Genomic DNA, 25,950 nt, shown 5'->3' with positions numbered 1-25,950 from the left:
GAACCGGATCCCAGCGCTCCCTCCTCCTTGAGTTTTCTCTTCAGCTCCGTCTGTGGCTCTGGCTCCATCTAGGAAGAAACACTACGCCAGAGGCGTTCAAATACCAAAGAAAAGCATTTGTCTTTTATCAGATGGTACCCACCCATAAGAAGCTTGCGACAAAGGCCTACAGTGAAAGGCTGTGTCTCCCACCCTTAACCCCTCCCCAGAGTCCACCTGCTCTTCTTTGTGGATGACTTTATTGCCCAGACATTCTGTAATGCATTTAAACTATTTTGACATTCAAAACAAAGTGTTTCTGAGACAGGACTGTCCAGGAAACTTCCTTTCAAGATGATTAATTTAAAAACATAGAACAAACCCTGGTATTCAGAAGGGCCTGCGTGGACCTGGCTCTGCCCCCAGGGGCCATTGGAGAGCCGCAGCCTGGGGCGCTCAGGCCTGTGTGGAGCCACCTTCCCTCTCCTTGCCCTGGGGCAGAATCTCCCACAGGCTGTGCAACCTCAGCCACGATGGTACAGGAGCCACATGTTACTAATGTACTTCCATCTCCCACCCTTTTACCCCAGGAACCTGGGAAGTGCCCTTTTCTTGCCAGGAGCTGTTTCTCTTGGACATTCTCTGTGAGGAGAGTTTCAGGGGTGGAAGAGGAGGGGATCCTTTGCTGTCTCCTCACCTCATCCCCACCCTTCCCTGCAGAGGGAGCAGTGGGCAGGGGCTGCTGTGCTCAGGGCGGCGGCACCAGACCTAGGCCCTGTGGAGTATGCTCCACTCTGAGCAGCCACAAGTGTGTTGTTTTCAGATCTAGAATCAGATTCATGAGGTATCTGCCCCAATGTTCAGGTGTGTATGTGGAAGTAGAGAGCCGTGTTTCCAGAACAAATTCTGTGGTGGCTGAGCTCGGGAAGTGTTGCGATATAATCCTCCTTTTGGAGATTTATAAGATAAATTACCATGTAAGACTTCTGAGCTTTATAAGTGAAATTAGAAGCCGGGTCACTTTTGGTTAGGGCAGAGGTTCTGAAAGTAGTTTGACCATGGAATTTTTTGTTTGCAGAATGAAATTTCTGGGAATTACTGATCCAGATGTTTTTCTACCTATTCTTAGAGATTTATTCTACCACTTCCCCAAAGTCTGACATGGCTTTGTAAAATATTAAACATGTTTAATTTGTTACACTCAGTTTCAAATAGCAGAAATTCAACTCAAACTAGCCTAGGCAAAAGAAAATTTAATGGCTTATATAACAAAAACTTCCAAGGTATTGGACCGCAGGTATGGCTTGATCCATGGGCTTAAGTGTCATAATCAAGATTTCACCTTCGTTTCCATCCCTCAGATCTGATTTCCTATGTGTTGGTGCCCTGGGCTCTCCCCCTTGCGGTGCCAAGATGACTGCCTGGACCCATTTCAGCATCATCCACATCCTCTCAGGAGCCAAGTGGGAAGGACAGCTCTTCTCTCCCTGCAGTTTTAAAGAAAGTCCCTGACTGAGTCTCGTTGGTCCACCCAGGGTCACATGCCCACCCTTGAGCCAATAGCTGTGGCCAGGGATATTTGAGGTTCCAATTAGCCATTGCTGGGTCATGTGCCTGAGAACCAGAAGGAAACAGCCCACCTGAACCACATGGAATGATGGAGTGTGACAGTCTCCTAAGGAAATTATGGGCTCAAATACTGGAAGAATGTGGACTGTGTGCATGACAAACCCAGCCACACCCACCATCCTCCCGGTCCCAGCTGACCTTTCTCTCTCCCTCCTTCCCCCGCCGCTTTAGAGTGGGGCTCAGTGGACACTATAGACATGTGGGTTGCATCATTCTTGTTGTGGGGCTGTCTTGTGCATTGTAGGGTGTTTAGCAGAATCTCTGGCCTCTACCTGCTAGATACCAATGGCAAATACCCCTGTGATGACAACCAGAGTGATGTCAGTCACTGCCAAGTGTCTCCTGTGGGGCCGTCTCAGCCCTGCTGGAGAATCACTGGTCTAGAGAAACCAAGCTGAGCTCCCTTTCCTGTCACTGCAGTGCCACGTCTCAGTCTCACCCAGGTCATCTGCTTAGACTGTGAGTTCTTGGAGGATGGGGCTGTTCTGTGCCCCCAGCACTTAGCACATAGTTCTCTGCATATATCAGGTAGAAAAAGAATAAATGAATCAGTGGAGAAAAGGGAAGTGGAGCAAGCAACCATGATATTCTCTGATTTTCTGCAGGCTTTCCTCTTCTGATCTGCATCATTTCGATATCATCTGCCATGGACAGTTATGGAACAAGTGACAAGTAAGTGAGGGGGTGTGCCTTCTGAGCATCCCTTGTTTCTGGCAGGAATTCCATGGGAAGCATCACCGTGAGGAGTCCTCATGGCCTCAGCTCTTCTGGGTGCAGGGGTGCTGTGCAAGGCTGGCCTCCCCAGGCCTGGCGGTGAGGAAGGCACAGGCCAGACAGAGTGAGCAACAGCCCTGCTGGGCTCTGGGCACACTGTCCAGCCTTGAAACTAGCAGCCAGCGTGTCGGGGTGCCTCCAGGAATGGTGAGGTGCTGGTAGGAGTTTCTGATTAGAATTTTCTCATCCATGTGGTCCTTGCAGACACAGTTCTGGTCACCCATAAAGCATACAGTTGTGACACTTTAGCCCCCTTTTGGGCGGTCAACAAGTGCACAGTACACAGTAAGTGCCCAATACGTCGCAGCTGAGTAAATCTATGAAATTTCAAATACCGTGTGGTCTGATGTGCACCAGGCAGGCAAGCCAGGGTTCCCATTGCTTGAGTAGTAGGAGATGGGGCTTTATAACATCCAGGATCTCATGCCACCATTTTGAAAGTGCAGCTGACGGGTCCACAGTTGAATCAGGAAGAGGATGGGAGGGTGCTGTGGGACCAGGGCAGGTGTTCAAGTTCCAGAAATATGGTTTCCTTTCCTTATAAGAAAAAAGGGTCTAGTTCAAATGTCTTTAGGAAGCTGCTGCCTGTTTCAGACAAGCTCAGGTACCCTTCAGTGAAAACGTGAAAGGGAAACATCACTGAGAATGCTTAAGAAGAGAAAGGGAGTTAGACATGTTCACAGCTTCACCATGAGATCACATTTCAGCTGAATTGTGAAACTTAGAGAAGTCTAGCCTTATCTGCTTTAGTGCAACAATTTGCTGGAAATGAAGCATTTAAAGAAAGCAGTGTCTGGGTGCATATTGAAACAAGAATGATTAAACAGACCATTGTTCTGGCCCGTTCCTTTCAGTCCTGGATGCTTTTAGAAGTTAAGACACTAATTAAAAGAAGAATGTGCTTCTCAAACACAATTTGCTGGCATTTATTCTGTTTTATCCCATCTGGAGCCTGAGGATGCTGGGCCTACCCACAGTGCTTGTCTCAGTCCCAGGATTAGAATCTAATATAAGCCTCTCTCCCACTCACATGCCCCAGACCCAGGCAGCACCAGCAGAGGTTCAGGAAGCTCCTTGGGTTTCTGAACAGAAGAGAGTATCAGAAGCTCCTCATTGACTAAAATTCTGCATGAAATGTTGGGAAGCACAGACTTCCTCTTTGCAGATTCACCACACTCTCCAGACAGCCTGGGTTTGAATTGCCCTTTGCAGAGGCACCGTTCATACTGGCCATGCATTTTCCTTTTAAATGCTGCATCCTCAGATGAGAGATTTCTCCTCTCCATGCTCAGGGTGTCCAGACACAAACGCGCCTCTTACAGGTGCTGTCACCTGTTGTTTCAGGGCATTTAGTGTCTCCTGGACCAGGAGGTCTCAGGGAAAAACGGGGGAAGAAAGGCAGTGGGCCCATAACTGATCTTGGAAGTCATCTAACCTCTCTGGGCCTCAGATTCCTCGTCTGCAGGATTGGAATAACCACAGTGTCTACCTCGGGGTGCTATGAGGTTACGTAAGATGATGCAGCAGGAGGGGTTTTGATGTGATGTGGGGCAGACATGCTGCCCAGAGAACAGTCACTGAGTGAGTGGACTAAAGGCAGCCCTGCGGAGACATCCATGCTGTGTGCTGGTGAAAATGCGCCATGCACCTGGATGCCCTGGGAAACACTTAGCTTCCTAGGAGTCAAGAAGATGAGATCTCCTGGGGACTCTTAGGCTCTTGAGAGTGCCATGGGCTCTGGGAAGAGATGGAATTGTAATGAAACTGGCTTTGTTGCCTGAGTCCCTGGGGGTCACATCTCAGAGGCCAGGAGGAATTTCACATCCTCACGCTGGACCCTACATCCAGGACATCAGAGCAATCACCACAATCCAGTGGGAACTTTTCTCTCAGTTGGGGGCACTGAGGGAGCATAACTGACCAACAGCTAATGGACGATGGAAACTGGCAGGCGCTGGGTCACATGCCAACTCACCAGTACTTGAATCCCTCATAGAAGGCATGTGTTAGGTCAGTATTTGAAACGCTCTGCAAGAGAGCCAGTCCCTGGCAAAGGTTTATTTATTTTTCACAATGAAATTAAATCCTACTTCGGATTTTGGCTACAGGTTGCTGACCCAGTCTGCAAACCCTGAAAATCCTTCCCAAAATGAGAGACAGGAGATTATCATGGATAAAATTATTATGATTGTGCCCCAGGTGGACCCTGTAGCTGAAAAAGACACTGTCTTAGCATCTGCCTCTGGAGGATGGTGCCCCGGCAGCCTGAGCAGGTGGGCCGAGGCTGGTGAGTAACAGCTCTGCTTCCCTCCACAGTTGCTGGCTGTCGCTGGGGAGTGGTGCCATCTGGGCCTTTGTAGCCCCTGCCCTGTTGGTCATTGTGGTACGTCCCCTGCCTGTATGGGCACAGAGCTGGGCTGGGGGGGGCAGAAAGGGAGGTTGTGGGCAGGGAGGGCGGGTGGCTCTGTGGAGAGGGCACCGGCCTCCCTGAGGACACATCCTAAGGATGCAGCGTCATTCCTCATTACAGCTCCTCTTGGGGGAGTGACTCAGAGCCTCATGTCCCTGAGCAAGCTCAGGAAGATTCAGCATGCTTTTGAAGCCGGTCTGTCTAGGGCTCCCAGTGCTTTTCCAGCCAAAGCAGCAGGTGCAGATAGATGCAGGGTCCTGCAAGCAGTGCAGACACGCTGCCTCCTTTCCTTCCCGATTCTCTTCCATTATTTTTTCACATGCATGCTGTCTCCCGACACGCTGCCTCCTTTCCTTCCCGATTCTCTTCCATTACTTTTTCATATGCATGCTGTCTCCCTGCTCAGATTGCTGCAGGACTCCAAGGCTGCAGGAGGAAATGTTGGCGAAAGCCTCCTGGGAACTGCACGTAACAGTTAGATTCCCTTGGTCTCAAGTGACAGAAAACAACTCAAAGAGTTTAAACACAAATGGCGATTTGTAGGCTCGTACATCAGGAGCATCTGCCATTGTGGCTGGGTCCTGGGTTCCAACCTGGCCATTCGGGTGTGGCTCTTCCCTCTCTCCTCTCGGCTCCACTTTGCTGTGAGTCAGCCCTGTTCTCTCGCAGGTTGTCCTAAGGCTGGCGAGATGCTCAGGCTCACACAGAATTCTGGTAACAACTGTTGTGGAAAATACCTTGTTGTTGCCATTTTCTAACATTGCCCACAAAATTCTTGGGGTTGGGTTCTATTGTTTCTGATGGGCTTGCTGGGGTCTCTGCCCATCCCAGCCCCTCACTGAGGCCAGAGGAGTGGAGTGCTCTGATTGTCCAGGCATGGGTCATAGCTCTAACCCTGGGGCTGGGGGGGGGGGGGGCCAGTCCTCCCCCAAATTATGTAGACCAAGTGTGGGAAAGCAGTTTCTCAGGTCAGAGCACTGTTGGAGGAGAGCCGTGTGGGCTTGGCAGAAAGGCAGCAGGCATCTCGTTATGGTGAAGGATGGCTGTAGGGGACCTGGGCCAACAATCTGTGCATCTTGTTGAAGCAATCTTAATTCCATTCCTGTCTAATACCACTGAGGGCTCAACCCCAGGGCCAGATCCGAATTGCAGGGAAGTGGCTGCAGCGCTGAAGGCTGCCCAGCAGCTGTGGTTTCCTGCAACCTCCAAGCCATCCCTGCCCGTTATGGTCACTTTGGGTGTGGGCTCAAGTTCAACAGTGCCTAGGAGATGGGAAATGCTAAGCTCCAAGAGGAGATGTAATATTTTTGAGCTAATAACAAGGTATTTCTGGTTAATTCCCCGTGGTTATTCAGGGAATGTTCCTAAAGTGTCCTTACACGTTGTTTCACTTAACAGAATAAAGGCCCAGATTTATAAAGCATCTTTGTTCTAAAGCTGTGAAGGTGTTCATTACAAAGTAATAATACCTCTTTTACTCGCCTATAAAATTGCTGCTTGAAGAGGTGGCACTGAGTGTCTTAACAGAGGGACAAACTGAGGCACAGGGGATGTGCCAGTGTGGCTGTTTCTAGGCACATGTGGACATCTGCAGGCATCAGGAGAGGAGGGACTGTGGAGTCAGAGCTTCTGTCCTTTGCATCAACAACGAGCTCTGAGCGCAGCTGGGTTTTCTTCCAATTAATTGTTTTCTGCTGTGGCGGGTGAAGCCTTGTGTGATGCTGTGTTATTGAGCTTCTCAAGTCCAGGGGCTGCACCGCTGTCCCCAGGGCTGCAGGAGGATCGTCTGTAATTACTTTACTAACCCAGCCTTTTAGAGCATTAAGGAGGCTTTTGTAAGAGATCCATGTGCTCCCTTCCAACCACCTCTCTGGGGTCTGGCAGAATTATTCACTTCACCAACCAAAACATAGAAAAATTTCTGCAATAGAAACCAGTCACCTTCTATAATTCAATGGATGATCTTTTGGAAAGGAGATTCAAAGGCAAAAATAATGACCAAGGATGAGAAGAGGAAATGACCGTATTTAGGTGTGATGTTCTTTGTTCTCTCTCTCTCTACTGAATAAACCCTGTGGAACTGCGGGGCCTGGGCAGAGTCGGCCCTTGCCAGACACTTGCCCTGTAGCTGGGGTTCCCAGGCTGCTAGGCCTGGGTCCCTTTTTACTACCCATCCTGGCATGGTGCCCTGTGTCTCCCAGGCTCGCAGGAGCCCCTGCCATCATTCCTGAGGAGTCATCACCTCCAGATCTATACATCCCATGCCTCTTGTCAGTAGCCATCAACCCTGGAGAGCAGAAGTTCTTAAACTTGTTATGTAACTGAATTACATGGGGAGCTTTAAAACTATTCCTGCCTGAGGTTTGGTTGTTTTGGTTTCTTTGGACCTGGGTTTCATGGCCTTTAAAATCTCCCACATGATTCTAACGTTCAGCTGACTTGAAGTCCTCGATGCCCTCTTGGGATGCTGGTAGCAGTGGGGAGGTTGGGAGGGAGGCATGAGCTGAAAGAGGGTTGAGGGCAGGCTTAAGTGATCCCACGGCCAAGTGCAGGGGTCAGCAAACTGCAGCCGGTATGTCCCAGCACCTGCTTTTGTAGATCAAGTTTTATTGGCACAGCCACACACATTGATCCACAAACTGTCTGTGGCAGCTTTCAGGCTACAACAGTTGAACTGAATAGTTGCAACAAAGACCATATGGCTTGCACAACTGAAAATATTTACAACCTCTGGTCTAGGGGGTGCCCTGGAGGGTCCTGCTGACCCCATGCCCCTCCTACTTTGTCAGGCTTCCCGCTGGCTTGGTGGTGGGGGATGGGGGGGTATTTTTGTGCCTTTCTCCTTTCCAGAGGATCATATGGTTTGTGCTGTGTTGAGTCACTTTCTCATGTACCCAGGAGTCCTCTGTCTTATTTCCAAATGAAGAAAGCAAGTTTCAGGATAACAAGCATTGTGTGACCTAATTTTGTAATATGTTAAAAGCTCTATGTGAGCATGTGCATGGATAAGAGAACATCTGGAAGGATGCACTCCAAATAATGGTTCCCTAAAGAGGGGTTTGGGTGTATGCATTTAAAAACACCTGTATATTGCTTGCATAATTTTAAGTAAAACACTTTTAGAATGCTGTATGTTTGTGTTGGGACTTGTGGTTTCCCTGTGTCCTGGTGAGGTTCATCCTGAAGGGGCAGGAAATTGGGAGACAGTAAATGGTCACTCACTGCTAGGACTAGCACTGAGGAGAAAAGGGCAGAACCAAGCTCCTCCCGGTAACAACTTGGCCCACCATCTCACTGTCAGACATACACATGGCCCACTGCCCTGCACAGAAGGCTTTCCTCGTAATGAAGGGATACGGATTTTCATTCGCTGGGTGATTCCAAGTATGCTAAATGCAGACGTGCCCATGGGACCAACTGTTCCCTGGTGTCTTAGTCTACTAAAAGTGCCACAGACTGGGTACTTAAACAAAGGAAATTTATTTTCTCCCAGTTTTGGAAGCCAGAAGTCCAAGATTAAGGTAGGGTTAGTTTCTTCTGAGGCCAATCTCTGTATGTCCTCACAAGGTCTCCTCTGTGTGTGTGTCTGTGTCCTGATCTCCTCTTATAAGGAAACCAGTCATATTGGATTAGGACCCACCCTAACTTAACTTAATTACCTCCTTAACTTAATTACCTCTTTAAAGACCTTTCTCCAAATACAGTCACATTCTGAGGTACGGGGGTTAGGGCTTCAACATATGGATTTTGGGGGGACACAATGTAGCCCATAATACCTGATTTTACAGAAGCCACAAAGCCTGGACAACTATGAACCCCCCCTCCCACCACCACCAGGGGTACCTTAGTCCCCAGAGTGGCTTGTTCTGGGCTGGCCCCAGTGGGGAGGAGAGTGCCTCCAGGTCTGGGGAAGAGGAGGAGGAGGATCTTTGACTTAAAATCCTCATCTGCCTTGAGGAGAAGCCAGGGTGGCTGTGTGTCTGTGTAGAGACAGATACAGTTACAGATACAGGTACCTAGGTATAAATACAGACAGATACATAGATACAGACCCACAGATACAGATAGACACAGATACATTTACATATATGTTGATATAGATACATACACAGGTACAGATGTGTAAATGTAGATACATAAAGGTACATAAATACAGATACAGACATAGACACATACTATTATGTATACTGTATACAGTATATGTATAACTCCTTCATTGTGAAATAGTAGCATATATCCCAATGATTTTTCACAGATAGACACCCAGGTGGCCCTGAGCCATGTCAAGAAACATAACATGACGCTCCTTTCTCCGTCCACTGGAGGTCGCCACAACCTTGCCCTGTGTGGTAACCACTCCTGCTTTGCTTTACTGTCCAAGCGTATATCCCTATTTTATTTATTTATTTATTTTTGGAAAGGCAACCCATGAATTGCTTCTTTGACATTTGTCATTAGTAGCTTGTCACTTTTCTAGTGGGGAGATGCTTAGTTGATGAAATACCCACGATATTTCACATTGTACAGGGACTCACCGATTTTCAGTAGAATGTGGACGCACCATCTAGCCGGGCATGGACGCGGATGAGTCAGATGGCGTGAGGAGGCCCAGCCTGGATCTAGTTTGTATTTTAGTGAAACACCAGATTTGTGTCAGTTGCAGCCGCTGTCTCCTGCTTAATTGTACCGATGCAGGATCGGAGGCCGTGGTGAGCTGCACCTCCTCTCAAGATGCCCCCGGCAAATGTGATCATCCCGACGAGGTGGAGAATATGTGCATGCCAGGTGAAAGCAGACAGACCCAGGCTAGCGAAGAGAGAGGGGAAAAGAAATAAAACCCATCAAAGTCTTTGGGGGAAAAAGGAATGATAATGAATTGTAACAGCTAATAATATGAGCAGCTTAACTGTTACTGAAACTCTTCATGTGGCTTACACACAGTGGCCAAGAAGTAACAAAGGACTTGAAAACTCCAAGTAATCTCTTGTATTTTCGTTTTTGTGAAACACTTGCTGTAAGTTGATCATCCTTTTAGTACCTTATCAGCAAAGTCTGTGATGTCAGTTTGGGTATCCGTCACCTTTACAGCTGAGTGTCAGAGCAGAATCCCATCTTATAACCTCCAGCAGCAAGGCAGGAGTCATCATGAGACCCTGAGCTCTCGTGGGGTGTTATTTGGGTGATTCCCTAGGCTCACCTGAGGTGTTGGCGCTTCTCTCCTGAGTCATGGGGCCTCCCTCTTCCAGGGCTCAGGCTTCGTGGTTTCCCTGAATCGCTGGAACACTGTACTTAGTTGAGAAAAGTTTCCTTTTCTCCTGACCCATCCAAAGGCAATTTTAAAACATTCACAGGAAATGAGTTTCATGTTATTTTCCTTTTAATTTGTAATTGTTTAAAAGAAAAATTAAGAAATTTGATTTTTGAATTGGTAACACATGACTCAAAAATTTAAAGAAAAAGCTTAAGTATATATGTATATATGAAAAGTCTCTACCCTTTGTTTCTCAATTACCTGGTTTCTATGCTCCCCCCAAATAGGCAACCCCTGCTGCTAGTTTCTTGTGTGTCCAAGGGGTTTTATGCAGATGTATGCAGATATAACCATATATCTCCTCTGCTTGACCGCTGGCCTATTGGCTCAGGATGAGCCTCCCCAGTCGTTCTCACACCCACAAAGTATTCCAGAGAGTGGACGTGCACAGGTGCCCCAAACCCCTGTCTGCTGGTGTAGATTCAGATGGTTTACAATCTTTGTTGTCACGAACAGCTGTATGAGGTATCTAGGATGTAAGTGCCTAAAGTGAAAGAGGCTGGAGATGCAGAATGGCAGAGAGAGGACCTAGGTCAATCCCCCTCCAGAAAAAAGAAAAACAAGGAAACTATTGGAAGAATTGTTTTGAAAAATAACATTCTGAATTCTAGAAGTGAACCAAAGGTATACAAACTGAAAAGGATTTATTCAGGAAAAACTAGTGAATCTTGGTAAGAACAGGACAGTCTGTGGCATTTTGGCTTGGGGCTACTCCCCTCTCCACCCCTGCCTCTCATATACACCAGCGGTGGCAAGAAAGTGCTCTCCAGGTAGATGGACGATGCCAGCCCATTGAGGGAATGTGGTGCACTCAGGCTGCAGTGGCCCTCGGTCATCCCGCTTTGAAGTCCTGCTCCCTGCAGCCGTAGGACACGTTAGCTGCCCTCACTTTTGTCACAGTGCAAGTGGAATGGAGTGGAACTGTATTTGAAAACCAGCAGCCTGCGGTCATGCTAGCCCCCTCTTCCTGACCTAGTTGCTGGTGGCTTTCTTGTAAACGTGACCTGGTCTGCCAGCAAGGAAGGCTAGAGGGCGTCAGTGGAAGCGAACACTCTCTTTGTACAGACAGTGTGCCAGCGGCTCAACCCTTAACTTCTCTCCTCCTCCCTGCCCTTGGGAGACTGCTATTGTTGTCCTGGTTTTACAGATGGGAGCATAAGGGCAGATAGGGTGGGTGTGGCAGTCAGAAGCTGGGCTGGGAGAGAGCTGTGCTGCCCAGTGCTGAGACAGCCCATCAAGACAAGGAGCTGAACCAGCAGAACGGCTGAGCCTGTGTCCTCTTTCTGCAGCAGTACAAGCCAGAGGCCACCCAGGAGAGGGGCCAGCTCCACAGCGCTCCGTTTCCTCCATGGAGCAGCACTGGGAGGGCAGATGCCTCCGCACAGACAGGATGGTTGGTCTCCCTGCCAAGAGGGCCCTGAGCAAAAGCCTCATGGATAGGCCTGGCTGCAGGAGGAGGAAGAGGGGGAAGGGCCAGCAGTGAAAAAATACTGGGTACTGAGTCAGAGTGGGAGAGGGTCTTCAAGGCTCCCACGATAAAGTGGTCTCAGCAGGGAGCTTCAGAAAGGCCCTGATGCGGCACCTGGGCTGGCGGTGCAGGTGTGTGTGCGCGAGTGGCTAGTGGGACTGAGTTTCCACTGCAGCTCCCCTCAGGGACCACCAGCCTCCGGCCGCGTGCCACGGCTGGGCTGGGCAGCAATGTCCTCCAGGAGGCCTGCCAGGTGAAGCTTTTGTCACAGCCTGAGAGTTCACACAAAAGATGGGCTTGGGACTGGACTCCTTGCTGACTCTGTAAATTACTTCACAATTTATCAACAACAAGAGAGAGGGCCCTGACCACAGTATAGCCCCTGCAAGACAGCTGTGGACCCTGTAGCAGGAGGGAATTGTTGGGGGAGCTCCCATTTTCTCTTGATGTATCCTGCCCTGCCCCCTCCTATTCAGGACCCCAGAGAGCTGCCCAGGTGAGGGGAGGGTGTGCTGGAGCCTCTGCCAGAAACCCTTTCAGTGCCCTGCAGCCCACAGGTCACAAGGAGGGTGAGCTGGGCAGGAGAGGGAGGCCCCTCTGCATGGCTTATGTGGGCCCCTCAGCCATAGGCCTGGGGTAGGGAGCAGGAAACAAGCCAGGCACTGTGCTGGGGGCTCAATAAATGTGATTTCTCATCTTTCGACAATCAGTTTGCACTGTGGGCATTATTATCTCATCAAATGGGGAACTGAGGTTCAGAGGACTCGGGTGCATTGCCCGGGGTCTCATAGTCAGCAAATGCTGAGATGAGGCTTGAGCCCAGGTACATCTGGTCCTGAAGTTTATGCCCTTTTCCTTTTGCTGTGGTGTATTCTGGGACTAGAACTTGTCTCTGCCCTTTCCCAGCAAGCTCGCGTGCTGCTCATGTTGGTAAATCCCCAAGGACTTAGGTTAGATTTGTCGCTGAGACATCACCCATTTGCTTAGGAGCCCTGGCCAGGCAATGGGTGGCTTGTGGGTGGGGCAGCTGCAGATACAGCCCCAGTCCCCCTCACCGTCTCTCCTGTTGCTTGTCCTCATACAGGTCAACATCGGCATCCTCATTGCAGTGACCAGGGTCATTTCTCAGATCAGCGCTGACAACTATAAGATACACGGGGACCCCAGTGCCTTCAAGTAAGTTGGCCTCAGGCTGTCAGTGGTGCCATTGCCCTGCCCACAGGGAGTTGCAGGAGGGACGGCCACTCTTACCTCCAGTGACTTGCTCAGTGTCCTTATGATCTCACGGGAGCAGCACTGGCTTCACGTAATTGCTCAGCTCCTTGTTCACTCCTGTGACCCTGGAGGAGGCCCTTACCCACCCTCGGGGCCCTGACATGTAAACAGGCGGGGTCTACTTGTTGTTCTCCTGGGGCTGCTTCACCTCAGGTGAGAGGTAACCCATGTGGGACAGAAGGGAAGATTCTAGAGCTGGACTGCCCGCGCCAGTCCTGCCTCTGCCCTGACGTCTTCTAGGACCTTGTGGGTTATCCATCCCCTCTGCCTTGCTTTCCAACAGAATGGGGCTGACAATAGGCCTTGCCTCACGGCATCATGTGAAGGAAGAGCCTAAAGAGAGCAGAGCTTCCTGGTGTGCACTGGGGGCTGGCCCATCTGGAGGAGGAACAGGAGTCCCTGGAAGGGACTCCACCCACAAAACTTGCTGCCAGTCTGGGGTTTCCTGACCCATATCTGTTATGGCCCCGCCAGTTGCAGGTGGCAGGAAACTCAACACAAACTGCTTAAGCACAGGGGGATTTATTGACACAGGTAACCGTGAAGTCCTGAGGTTAGATGCCTTGATTTTACAGTCTTTATCTGGCACCATAATCACCAGGACCTAGTTGCCCCCTTGCCATCTTTTGTCCTGTGTGGGCTTCATGCTGAAATTGACCCTGCCTCCTGGTGGCAGGATGGCAGCAACAGGAGGGTTCAGTCCATGGGGAAGAGTCCCTTCCCACCTGTGCAGACAGAGGCCCAGGCCTGGATGAGGACTTTGACCCAGGCCAGGCCTTGTCCCCCTCCCTGAATCAGTCACAGGAGAATTGGATTCACCCATCAACTGGACCCAAGTCTCACTGTCTACCCTGACTCCGGGGTGCATCCAGCACCCCCAAACCACAGGGCCTGAAAGTTGGGGAGGTGCTTCCTCACAGGGAATTTGGGGGCTTTTGTAAAGAACGGGGCAAGGAAACAGGGCAGCTGACATTCTGCAAGTTATTCTAGCTACAGTATATCTTTTCCGATCTGAAAAGAAAAACAGTAAATATGCCAGCAGCAAAATCGATGACGTAATTATTCTGTAATGAATTCCAAACACTGTAAATTAAGCTGACCAGTGGCTACAGCCCTCTTGGGCTTTTTTTCAGCCCCTGGAAACGTTTGGGGGCTGTGCCCCAAGTGAGAGAAGATGCTCCTGGGGTCAGGATTCTTTCCTCTTCCATCGGTGAGAAAGTGCTCCTCTGTGAGGTGGGCCTGTCCTGGCCCTGCCACAGCCCGACTGGGAGGAGCCTGCATTCCTCCCACCAGCCCTCAGCTTCCAAGGCCCTCACCTGGGCATCCAAGGCTGGCTAGTCTGTCCCCAGCCCTCACCTCCAGCAAAAGCTCTCACCTCCCCATCTGAGTCCGGCGCCCATGAAACCACTACCTTCACCATCCCCAGAACATTCCTGTGTGCTTGCCCCCTACCCAGGCGCCCATGGCCCCCCAGTTCTGCCTGCTGCCCCTTTCCCCTTCCCCATCAAAGCCCACCCAGGAGGCAGCCTTCCTCATCCTGCCTCGTTTGCTCTCCAGGGAAAGGTGACCCATGTGACAGGCTGGCACCATGTCTGCGGCTCTTGTAGAGTCGAGGCAGGAAATGAGCACTGGGAGAACAGAGCCCATCTCTGCAGAACCATAGCCCACCCATCGCCGCCGCGCCCTCCCGGCCCAGTGAAGGCCGGTGGCTTGCTCTCTGTAATGTAACCCAGCACATATATGATCCGCTGGCCTTAGGTCCTCTTCTTTAAGTGGCCAGGTGGGACGCTGGGGGGCACTCCCACTCTCTTCTCAGTGACAGTTGTATAGCCCTCCCCTTGCAGAGCCAGGGCTGGGGGATCCAGGCAGGCTGAGATCAGCCACGGTGTCCTTAGAAAACTTCTCTGGTTCCTCCTTATCCCTTCTCTTTTCATTTCAATTTAGTGGTTCTTTGTGCTGAGCAGTGAAAACAAGATGAGATGCTTTCTTAGGGGCCTTTTATACGTGTAGCTTTCACTTTTTTTAAAAAAAGTCTCTGTTTGCTGGTCATGACTCCAGAGCTCCCCAGAAAGAAGAAAAGAACATTTAGTTTTTACAAGTGGGATGCGGGATCCTGGGTTGGAGGAATGAGGGTGAGGATCCCATGGAAGCCCACCCATGAGCAGGTGGGTGAGGGAGTGGAGACTCACCTAGGGCCTGAGCCCCACATGTCAGGGTCGAACTTGGGGAGGGAGCACAAGGGGGCAGAGGCTTCGGGGAGTGAAAGGGTCTGACCTGTGCAGGGCCTCCTCCCCAGCCAGGACCCCTCTCCTCTGTGTTTGACAAGGGGACCCTGACAGCTCTGGCCACATTAACAAGAATCTTCAGAGAGCTTCAACTAGATGTGTTTCCTCAAGATCTTCTTTTATAGTTCCATTTTTAAGGAAAAAACAAACCATCACTTAAAAGTAGCACACTTGGTACCTATTTCTCAGTGACTATTCCTTTCAAATATATTTTTTTCAGGATCTAAAGATTGTAGCTAAATAATGCATGACATTTTTGTTTCCCAGAGACAGGTGTTTTATTTTTATCATATTAGCATTATGAGAACATGCCAGCTGCAGTTTCCCTGAGATCTGAAGCACTGGAACAGTCCTTGGTTTTCCAGGGATTTGTTGCCAGGAGCTGTCAGTGCCGGGATCTCGGGCTTCTGACAAGGAAGCTCGTTGTGGCATTCACATCCCCTGGGAGGTGTGGGGCCCCATGCACAGCACTCTTGCACATTTATCCATGTGCTCCTCTTCTATGCATCCACTTGGTGATTATGTCCTGAGGGCCTCTGAGTCCCACCTTGTGCTGCACTTTGGGGTTGCAGAGATGAGAAGACAAAGCCCCAGCCTCTAGGGAACTTGTAGTCTAGTGAGGGAGACAGGCTCACAGTCTCTTTGTGGAACAATGAGGGGTAAACTGAGGCATGTGGCAGTTGCCAAGATGGGCAGCAAGGCCTCCATTAGTCCCTAGACTTCTGTCTAAAGCTTAAATGCAAAAGGACTTACTGTGGAAAGCCCGGCTGTTTCAGAAGTCAGGATAGAGTGGACTTTAGTTAGTGTACCATGATTTGCCCAGCATCTTAGAAATAGCTTTGAGTCCAACAGTCTGGGCATTGGCTCATTCATTTATCCAGCATTCCCTGAGAGCCTGCTGTGCCAGCTCTGGGCTCTGTGGACACCGTGGGACCCAGACCTTGTTCTCATGGGACTTACATCCTGAGGGTGCTGGTGTTGCTGGTGTCCTGAGGCCAGATGTATCTCCCTACCCCACTGGGCTCCTTGGCTCTACTCTCCTCCGGGGACACCTGGGGTCAGCACTTGCACCTAGGTGGTCAGGCATGCTGACTTCTGGCACCCAGGGCCAGCTACAGCAGAGTGGAGACAGCACTGTGGACTCGGTCCAGAGCCAACATGGCTAGGACCCCATCTCCTACGTACAGGTGGTCAGTGCCTCAGCCTCTGCAGTCTCCAGGACCCTTCACTTCATGGGGAGAGGAATCCCCTGAAGGGCAACTCTGTGGCCCCACAGGGATGACTCTCCACCTCTCTGCCTGTAAGTAGTAGAAAACCCTGTCCTGTGAGATAGACACAGAATTGCAAGCAAAGCCAAAGGACCCAGTCTTGGAAAAGCCATGGACTAGGACAGCTGGAGAGCCTAAGAGGAAGGAAGCAGCAGGTGGCCTTGTCAGGCACTGACACAAGGAGGAGCCTGGACTAGGACAGCTGGAGAGCCTAAGAGGAAGGAAGCAGCAGGTGGCCTTGTCAGGCACTGATACAAGGAGGAGCCTGGTGGTCTTTAGTCCTGAGACCCTGGCAGGAGAGTGGGTCCAGAGGCTCACTGTGATTGACCAGTCTGAGTCACATGTACCTTTGCAGGTACAGGGACAGTGGGCAACCTGATTGGATGTCCTGTGAGATTGCAGCCAATGAGGAAAGAGCACCCCACCACCACCACCAGCAGCCCAGGATACTATTGAGCCGAGGAAGGGGATGGTGCCAGGCAAGGAAGGCACAGAGGTCCTGTCCCCACAGGAGGGAAGAAGTCAGAGAGCTGAGAGCTGCCCAAGGAGGCTCACTCCTGCCTCATGGGGTGAGCAGAGTCAGAGTGGGCACTAGCCTGGTCTGCAGTGGGGACATCTGCATAGGCTCTTGCACACCCTCTGGCTCTGCCCTGGATGACACCTTGCGTCACCTCGGCCATTTCTGGGGGCTGTGGGGCCTCAGTTCCTTTATCTGTAAGATGAGATCAATACGTATCCAGCCTCACCATGTCAGGAGGGCCTGTGGGGCTCGAAAGAGATAAAAATGCATGCTGGTGGATATTGCATGGTAGCAGATGAGGCTGTCAGTCAGCAATGCAGTTCAGCAACAGCAAGCCTCAGTATGTCCGGGGCCATGAAGACGACCAGTCGGTCCCCACCCCCTGAGAACTTCTATCAGTGTCATAGTGCTTGTGTACACAGGACTCAGGCTGGTCAGCAGAGGGACACAGTGGCTGCAGTCCAGTGAGGCCTGAAGAAATATCACTGGCCATAACTTTTTACTACAGAGGTGCATTTTCATGGACTATGTCAAGAAGCCTTGGTCCCAGAGCCTTCCCACTCCCTTCCAGATATCTCCTAGCTCCCATAAGTTCTGAGTTATGGATGCTGAAGGGATCTCTCTGCTGCTTCAGTCTCCCCAAATCATGACCTCCTACCTGGTTCCTCCTCCCGATAGGCCCCTCCCTGCAGTCCTGGGAAACCCTCAAGGTGATGCTCTGTGCCACATGAGCCTGCGTGCCTTCCCAGAGCTCCCTCCTGCCCACCAGTTATGAAGGGACAGAGATGGAGATGGTTCCTACTTAACAGGTGAAATCCCTGAGGCTCTCACCAGGTAAATGCCTACCTGAGGTTGCCTGCAGGGGCCGCGTCTGCACCCATGCAGAAGCCTGGCACCTAGAGGCCAGCCTTCACAGCCGCGCCTGCCTGCCCACTGCCCGGATGACCCTCCCTGTTTCCCTTTCAGGCTGACGGCAAAAGCTGTGGCGGTGCTGCTGCCCATCCTGGGCACCTCGTGGGTCTTCGGTGTGCTTGCTGTCAATGACAGGGCCGTGGTCTTCCAATACATGTTTGCCATCCTTAACTCCTTGCAGGTGAGAGCCCACTGCGATTGCCAGGTAGGCGAGCAGGCTGTCAGATTTTATGAGTGGATATGCAGGGAGCAGATTGCCACAGGGGCAGGAGGCAGGCTCTCTCCTCTTAGAGAGGACATGTGCCTCATGAGCCCACAGCGTTGGGAATCCCCAGGGCCTGAGGACAGAGGCGTCCATGAAGCACACATCAGGGGCTCTGAGAAAATGGCCTGCAGAATCATGTCCCCATTCACGGTAGTGCTGCCTTGCACTTCCAGCCGGTATCTATGGGAGGCACAGCCAGGCCTGAAAGGGAAGAGGGTCAGTCTGCAGGCAGCTCCTGAAAGGAACCAGGTGTGAAGAGGTGCTGATGAGAGGTGGGATGCCAGGTTCTGTCCCCTGTGTCAAGGGATTGGGGGGGGTCACCACTGTGGAAGCCAGAGACTTGGGATGCTCAGACTTCTGGGCCCCCACAGGAAGGGTAGCAATGGGTTTCTGTCCCTATCCATGGTCCACACAGCCAAGGCTGAGGCACAACCACCCAGCCCTGACCATGCTGTCCTTGCTGCGTTGGTGTCCACAGAGCCAGTGACTGTGTCTTTTTTTTTTTTTTTTTTGGTCTTTTTGTGACCGGCTGCACCGTGCTCAGCCAGTGAGTGCACCAGCCATCCTTATATAGTATCCGAACCCGCGGCGGGAGCATTGCTGTGCTCCCAGCGCCGCACTCTCCCGAGTGCGCCACGGGGTCGGCCCGACTGTGTCTTGATTGTAATAAGCTTCCATGCAGTCTTCCTCTGGTTGTCTACAGTGGAATGTGAGAGGTCGTCCCAGCTGAAGCCCTGACACACACTTGGTCTCCATTATTCCTCTCTGTGCATCCTCACTGGTATCCTCCATAAAATGGGGCAATAGCAGGGCCCACTTAACGGGGCTGCCTTTAGCACTAAATGCGATGACTCGTGTGGAGTGTTTGCCTGGTGCCTGGCACAGGTAGCTCCCTGTGTCTCAGTGTTTGGTGACATCCTCATTCCTGTGCTTGTTATCATTGTTATCATCATCCCCGGTCTGCAGATGAGAAAACCAAGGCTTAGTTACAGTTAATGTCCACCCCCAGAATGTTTGCCTCTCCCCTAAATCGAGCTCGTCTGGAATTCACTTGTCTTTGCACCTTTGCCCAGGCAGTACCACCACCTCTGAGCTCTGGTCATAGCGGCCACCTGAATCCAGGTTAGAGTACAGCAGGTTTCCATAGTGTAGTGGCTATCATGTTCGCCTCACAGGTTAGCTTACAGGGTGGCATCCGGGACACCCCTCCATCCTCACAGACTCCAGACACAGGATTCAGCATCACAGTAAGCCCTCCACCAGTGAGCCATGCCAACACCACTCTCAGAGCCCACGTGTGGAAAGAACCTTCAGAAATGTTTGTAACAAAATGCAAGTGGTTCTGATTCCGTGTTTTCCTCTCTTCCTTCCCAGGGACTTTTCATTTTCCTCTTTCATTGTCTCCTGAATTCAGAGGTACGTCTCCTCCACTTCCTGAGAGTACAAAGCCAGTTTTTCATTTCGGAAAGGGCACAGAGCAGGAACGGTGCTGTCCTGTCAGGCCATTGTCTCGGAACGCAACCCCAAATAAGCCTTGCTATTGCTAACAAGTGTGGGCAGTGGGCTTGCCTTCCAGCACCCCTTTCTCCCCCATCCTGGTTCCTGGTGCCACACAAGCATCCTCTGTCACTGATGTCACAGCAGGCACTGCTGGCTGTGTAGAGGACAAGAGTAGGTGGAGACTGTGCGGAGAGAGCTGAGCTGCAGAATCAAGGCTTCACTCACTGTCTGGCATATTAGGGAGGGGAACGTGTAGGTGTGTTTCCAATAGCACTCCCCCAGGGCATTGGGGAAGCTGGCCTGGAGTGTAAAGAGAGGACTTCTGTGACTTTCTACCAGCATGGTGCTGATAGCACCACGAGTCCAGGGTTTGATCACTGTAGGGGCCAACCGCCAAAACAAACACACAAAACTAAATAGAGATGTTTAGCCCTCTTGGCCACAATAATAGAGGGCACTGGGGCAGCTGGAGTGGGCTCGTCTTCTCAGTACAGTCTGGGGCATGGCACCTGCTGTGCATGTGGCTGTGGGAGGGCGGGCTGCTCTGGACATGGCCCTGCCCCCTCAGGACCCTCAGCCCTGTGAGAGAACCTGTACCCTTTAATTGGGGTCCTGGCACTCTGTCCCTTGGCCTTCAAGCCCCTGCCAGACTGCAGTCATAGGGAACTGCCACTGAGATGGGGACTGGGCCCAGGCAGAAGCCCCACCCCTGCCTGTGTCTCTCCAGTGGAGGTCTTCCACCTGCAAGGCCAGCCGGGGGGTGGGGGGGTGGGCAGGGCAGGGTGAGTCGCTGAGGAAGACAGCGCCCAGTGGAGGGAGGGTCACATGATTGCAAAGACCAGGGGTCTGCCTGAGCAAGGCCTGAAACTGTGATTCATATGGTAGGGAGGGTATGCGGCCTCAGAACCATGCATGTCCCTCCCACCCCCACCACCACCATGTATGATTTGTTTATTTACTTCTCTCTGTTGTCTCTGTTGACCATCATCACAGTCTGTCCCCTGAGACATTCACTGTGAGGAAGCCAGCAGAGACCAGGCCAGATCCAGCTCGGTCTCCCCATGCCAGGCCCCTTACGGTGGTGGGAACAGTCTGTGTCTGCCAAATGAGTCAACATGCACGGCTCGGCTTTGGAGCCACAGCTCTGAGTCTAATGTTTACCAATCCTGTCCTCTACCTATGTTCAGTGTCCTGGGGCCTCACATCAGCACAGATTCCTAGAAGCTGTTTAGATTGATCTCTGATTGTTGCTGTTTCAACTTCTGAAATTGCTTCTAAAGAAGCCTTCCTGCTGTTTTCAAAGGTAAGAGCTGCCTTCAAGCACAAAACCAAGGTCTGGTCCCTCACAAGCAGCTCTACCCGCAACGTCAACGTGAAGCCCTTCCACTCAGACATCGTGAGTGCAGCATGGGGCTCGTCTTGGGTCCCCTCTTTCTGCTGTGTGCCTTGCATCCTCAGCCCTCACTGACCCCAGGGCTCTTGGCCTTGTGGTTGCTACCTAGTAGCCAGTTCTCATCAGCAGTCTGGCCATGGAGCTGCTGTCTGGCTTCACTGAGCTGCATGCAGCCCCTGCCACAAAGGATGCATGGCACTGCAGGCTTGGTCTCTCTCAATCCGGAGCCTCCAGCCCATCCTATCCTTGCCCAGGCCCGCCCTCGGCAGGGTTATGTCGTGCAGGCAGCTGCCAGGTCGCGGTGCTAGAGGGGCTGTGGGCGCTGCTTGCTCTTTTTCCTCCCTTTCATACCTGATAGAGGCCACGGGCCCTCAGCAGCATCCTGTGTCCTGAGGAAGTCACCACAACCCTCTCTCCTGCCCCATTTCCGAGGGTCCATACTTCTTGCATTGACTTAGGGTGATGGAAGCATTTGGAGATCAGTTTACCAAGAGGCAAACACTGGACACACTGACTTCTCTGGCCTCCAGACCCCAGGCAGGCCCCCCAGCAGCCTGGGGCAGGTGCTGTTACGCATTTTCATTGCACCACCACCTCCTGCCTGTCACATAGGTCCTGGCTCAGGTGTCCCCTCTTCAGGAAGCCCTTCCTGGACAGCACTAAACAAAGGTGCTCCCACCCTATTGTCATACTCCTGCCACTGCTGGCAATTGTTCATGCATTGCTGGTGGCTGTTGTCACCTCCCCTGTTGGAATGTGCTCCCCATGGGAGCATGGATCTGGTTGGCTGTACCCCTGTGGTCTGCAACAGCAGCCAGCACATGGGATGCTCAGTGAATCAAGAATGGGTGAACGCGTGAATGAACAGATGGGCAGATGAGTGGGTGGATGCACACCACAACCTGGAAATGGTGGGACAGGGACATCTGCAGAGATCTCCTGCCCAGACCAGCTAGTGTTCAGCATGCTGGTGTCCTGTGGGCAGCGGGCCCTGTCAGGGAGGGTCCTCATGCAACTCTCTGGCCCAGAGCTTTTAGCACTCATATGGGGTTTGTGTTTTTCTCTTGGAGCAGAGTCCTCACTCTTCACTCCTTTGTGTTTTGCAGATGAACGGGACCCGGCTAGGCACAGCTTCCACCAGGCTCAGCCCTTGGGACAGGAGCAGCCATTCTGCCCATCGCGTGGATCTGTCTGCTGTGTGAGCAGAGAGGCGCCATCAAAGCCGGCCTGCTGCTCAGAACACACCCCTCCCCACACAGAATACAACAAACACCTTGCCTTTGCCCCAGGACACTCTCCTTGCTGCTATCTGGACGAGGGGTCACAGAGCCCGAGACACCATTCTCACCTGTACTCTGTGTGACAAAACTCCCTGCTCAGCCCTGGTGGCCTGACATGGGACGGCATGGTCAGCGATGGTGTGAGCCCCTTGCCGCAGGTCCGTCTGTGAGCTATCTGTCCTCTGGGGCCACCCTGGAACACACAGTGTGGCCCAGCTATGTTGCTGCACAAGAACCCCCTTCATCACTGCAAGTGCAGAGAGCACAGGACCAGGCAAGGCTGTAAGCACATGGGCACAGGGCCCCCAGCTCTCAAAGGGGAAGTTTAGCCTCTGTGCCTCTATGGAGACTTAGGACCAAAGAAGCAGGGGTACTATTAGGGAGGTAAAGGCTCCATGCACCCCCACAGGGTCAGGTGGAGGCAGTTGGGGGTGCATGGGGAAAGAGTATTAGGGATATTTTCAATCTGCTGAATTCACCCAGCAAGCAGCTCCCCAAAGCCAGCACCAACTGAAGTACACATTTTTCTGTAGGGTGATGCCAACATGGGCCAACCTCACATTCAGTCCATAACCCATGCCAAAGACTTTGGGCCAGAGTCACTGGCTGTCCTGGTGGTGTGATCACTCTGGCCCTCACCGTGGGCTAGATGCTTCCACCCATGTGAAGAGCCAGGTGGGGCCACAGCTGGCAGCCTGGGCTTTAAGGTTCCTTGGTGGTACCACTGCTTGAGGAGCTACTCAGCCTGTTCCTTGGGGATTTTGACTCTGTGGACCCAAGTTCAGCCTTATAATTACCCCTCTTTCCTAGCACATGTGCCTTCCTTGTTGATCACAGTGGCCCAATGGAGCCAACTGCTGCCCTGCTACCCTGTCTCCCTGCATCTAGATCTCTGTTTCCCAAGGCGTACCTTCCCTAGCCAGTTTCCTTCTCATTGTTTGCAAGTTTCCTCCCTGTATAACGAGCAGACTGCAGTGGTGGGCAGCATGCGTGCTGTTTCGTGTTGCTGCAAACACAGATCACCCACAGCGAGGCTCCTGCTCCCCGCATGGCACACCCGTGCTGAGTCCTGACTGACCTGGTGAGGGAGGGGTGATGACAGCTGTGTCTTCTGTCTCGATGTTAATTTATGGACAAGACCCTGTGGAACACTAGGGTTTGGGATCATAGATGTGAACCGAAACACCACTGACATATTTGGAAGCAGGCTGTGAAGACCAAACTGTGATGATCGCACTGATGGTGTTTGTGAACTGTGTGCATGAGACATTCAAACCTGTTTTTGATACTGGAAAATCTTCCTTTAAAACTGTGACCATGATATCATTTAGCCCCCTTTCCCCCTGCCCCACGTCTGCTTCGTTTCAGAGGAAGTTTTTACGAAGTGCTATGGACCTTTTCCATCCCTACCTGGTAGCTTCTTAATGTAACTCGCCCTGATCCTGAGTGTAGTGGTTCATCCACAGACATCTCCACTGTGGGGGTGGGAGCAGAGCAGCATGTCTGCGGGGCGATCTCTGTTCTTCCCTCAGGCAGGGTTTCCACTGCACCAGCCGACTCAGCACCATGCTGTTTACCCTCTGTGCAGGCCCTGTGGCCATACCGTGGGGTGGCAAACCTGGCTGATTCAGGCAAGGCCACTGCAGAGGCCTGCGTTCAGAGTGTGCGCAGCCACACTCCAAGCGTGTCCTGTGGTTCCAGAATCACTTGTAGCACAGTAGAGATCCTTGTCATGCCTGCAAGCACCTAGAAGTGAGAACACTGTATTCCTAAGATTGACACTTGGATTTTTTTTTTCTTTTTAGTTTATGGTGAAGCAAATCAAGTAAAGAACTGTCTTTATTTTAGATAGAGTTCTTTGTGTTTTAACTCTCAGCATATTCACTCTATATAGCTAATATATCAAGAGAAGTAATGAACAAAACCTGTCAAAACCTTTTATTTCCAATGAATGAAAGTAGTGCACTTTATTTATAGGCTATATATTTTGGCTTCTGCAGTACTTTATTATCTACACATAATTTGGCCAAAATAAGAAATTGTAAAGAAGTGTGTATTTAAAGTAGTTTATAGCACAGGAAAGATGATGAATGCCACTAAGTACTGAAAACTTGTTGTGATTTTTATGAAATAAAATCTTAATGTCCTAAAAGTGTGGTCTTTAAAATCTATTGCTAGTGGAATGTGAGCAGGACTGCGAGTCTCTTAACAAAAATCTGCAGACAAGTACACAAGTAAAATCCTAGGCTGGGATTCACTCAACAGACATTTATTCAGTGCTCTCTGTGTACCCAGTAATTCTAGCCTTGGGGATGCCCTCAGGAGCCTTCATCCTGGGGATGGGGTGTGAACACAGACCAGGGGGAAAACCAGCAAGTGTGGGAAGGAAGTGGGGGGGACAGCCTTCGTCTACCCCAGCTTAATTTACTGCACAATATACCGCTTGTATTAGTCTGTTTCTCTTGCTTATTACAAAATACCTGGAACTGGGTAGTTTATAAGAATATGAAATTTATTGCTTACAGTTTCAGAAGCTGGGAAATCCAAAGTCTAGCTCGTGAAGGTTTTGGTGGTAGTGACAGTAATGGCAGGATCTATCACACTGCAAACATGGCAGAAGCAGAGAGAACAACCTCCTCATTCACTCTCCTTTTAAGCCCATCAAACCATGCCCATGACCACCACTTTTTTTTTTTTTTTTTTTGACTCTTCTTTTTTTTTAATAACATAGACTGCTAAAAGACTACTTCAAGGTTTCAAATGAAGATTTTTCTTATTCTGCCTTCAGAGGTTTAGGACTTCAGTTTTTAAAACCGGTAGCCTACTATGGGAGACCAAAAAAGTATTCCCTATTTCCAACTGCAGTATATATAAATGAGCATCACTTTAAAATATGTAGAATAAATAATGTGGTAATATACATGGTATAGATATTGCATTTTTGTCTTAAAATTACCATGAAAAGTATTTAAAGTTTTGATAGTTTATCTACAATGTTTCTCAAATGGTGTTTTTTTTTTTTAAATTTTATTTTGTCGATATACATTGTAGCTGATTAATGCTCCCCATCACCAAAACCTCCCTCCCTTCTCCATCCCCCCCTCCCCCCCCACAATGTCCTTTCTGTTTGCTTGTTGTATCAACTTCAAATAATTGTGGTTGTTATATCTTCTTCCCCCCCCCCCCCCCGGTTTGTGTGTGGATGTGTGTATGTGTGTGTGTGAATTTATATATTAATTTTTAGCTCCCACCAATAAGTGAGAACATGTGGTATTTCTCTTTCTGTGCCTGACTTGTTTCACTTAATATAATTCTCTCGAGGTCCATCCATGTTGTTGCAAATGGCAGTATTTCATTCGTTTTTATAGCTGAGTAGTATTCCATTGTGTAGATGTACCACATTTTCCGTATCCACTCATCTGATGATGGGCATTTGGGCTGGTTCCAACTCTTGGCTATTGTAAAGAGTGCTGCGATGAACATTGGGGAACAGGTATACCTTCGACTTGATGATTTCCATTCCTCTGGGTATATTCCCAACAGTGGGATGGCTGGGTCGTATGGTAGATCTATTTGCAATTGTTTAAGGAACCTCCATACCATTTTCCATAGAGGCTGCACCATTTTGCAGTCCCACCAACAATGTATGAGAGTTCCTTTTTCTCCGCAGCCTCGCCAGCA

General features: G+C 50.7%; 1 protein-coding gene across 1 annotated transcript in view; it reads left to right on the top strand.

Moving 5' to 3' along the window:
* Positions 1-22,191, top strand: part of ADGRD1 (adhesion G protein-coupled receptor D1) — a 169,461-nt gene extending 147,270 nt beyond the window's left edge. The window contains exons 19-25 of the mRNA XM_063087864.1: positions 2,214-2,280; positions 4,699-4,765; positions 12,656-12,747; positions 17,886-18,012; positions 19,471-19,512; positions 20,900-20,992; positions 22,096-22,191. Of these exons, the coding sequence (XP_062943934.1) occupies positions 2,214-2,280; positions 4,699-4,765; positions 12,656-12,747; positions 17,886-18,012; positions 19,471-19,512; positions 20,900-20,992; positions 22,096-22,191 (584 nt within the window). The remainder of the gene's footprint in view (positions 1-2,213; positions 2,281-4,698; positions 4,766-12,655; positions 12,748-17,885; positions 18,013-19,470; positions 19,513-20,899; positions 20,993-22,095) is intronic.
* Positions 22,192-25,950: the final 3,759 nt, after the last annotated feature.

The sequence above is a fragment of the Cynocephalus volans genome, chromosome 2 (genome assembly GCF_027409185.1).
Source record: "Cynocephalus volans isolate mCynVol1 chromosome 2, mCynVol1.pri, whole genome shotgun sequence".
NCBI lineage: Eukaryota > Metazoa > Chordata > Mammalia > Dermoptera > Cynocephalidae > Cynocephalus > Cynocephalus volans.
This window is presented reverse-complemented; position numbering and strand designations above follow the sequence as displayed.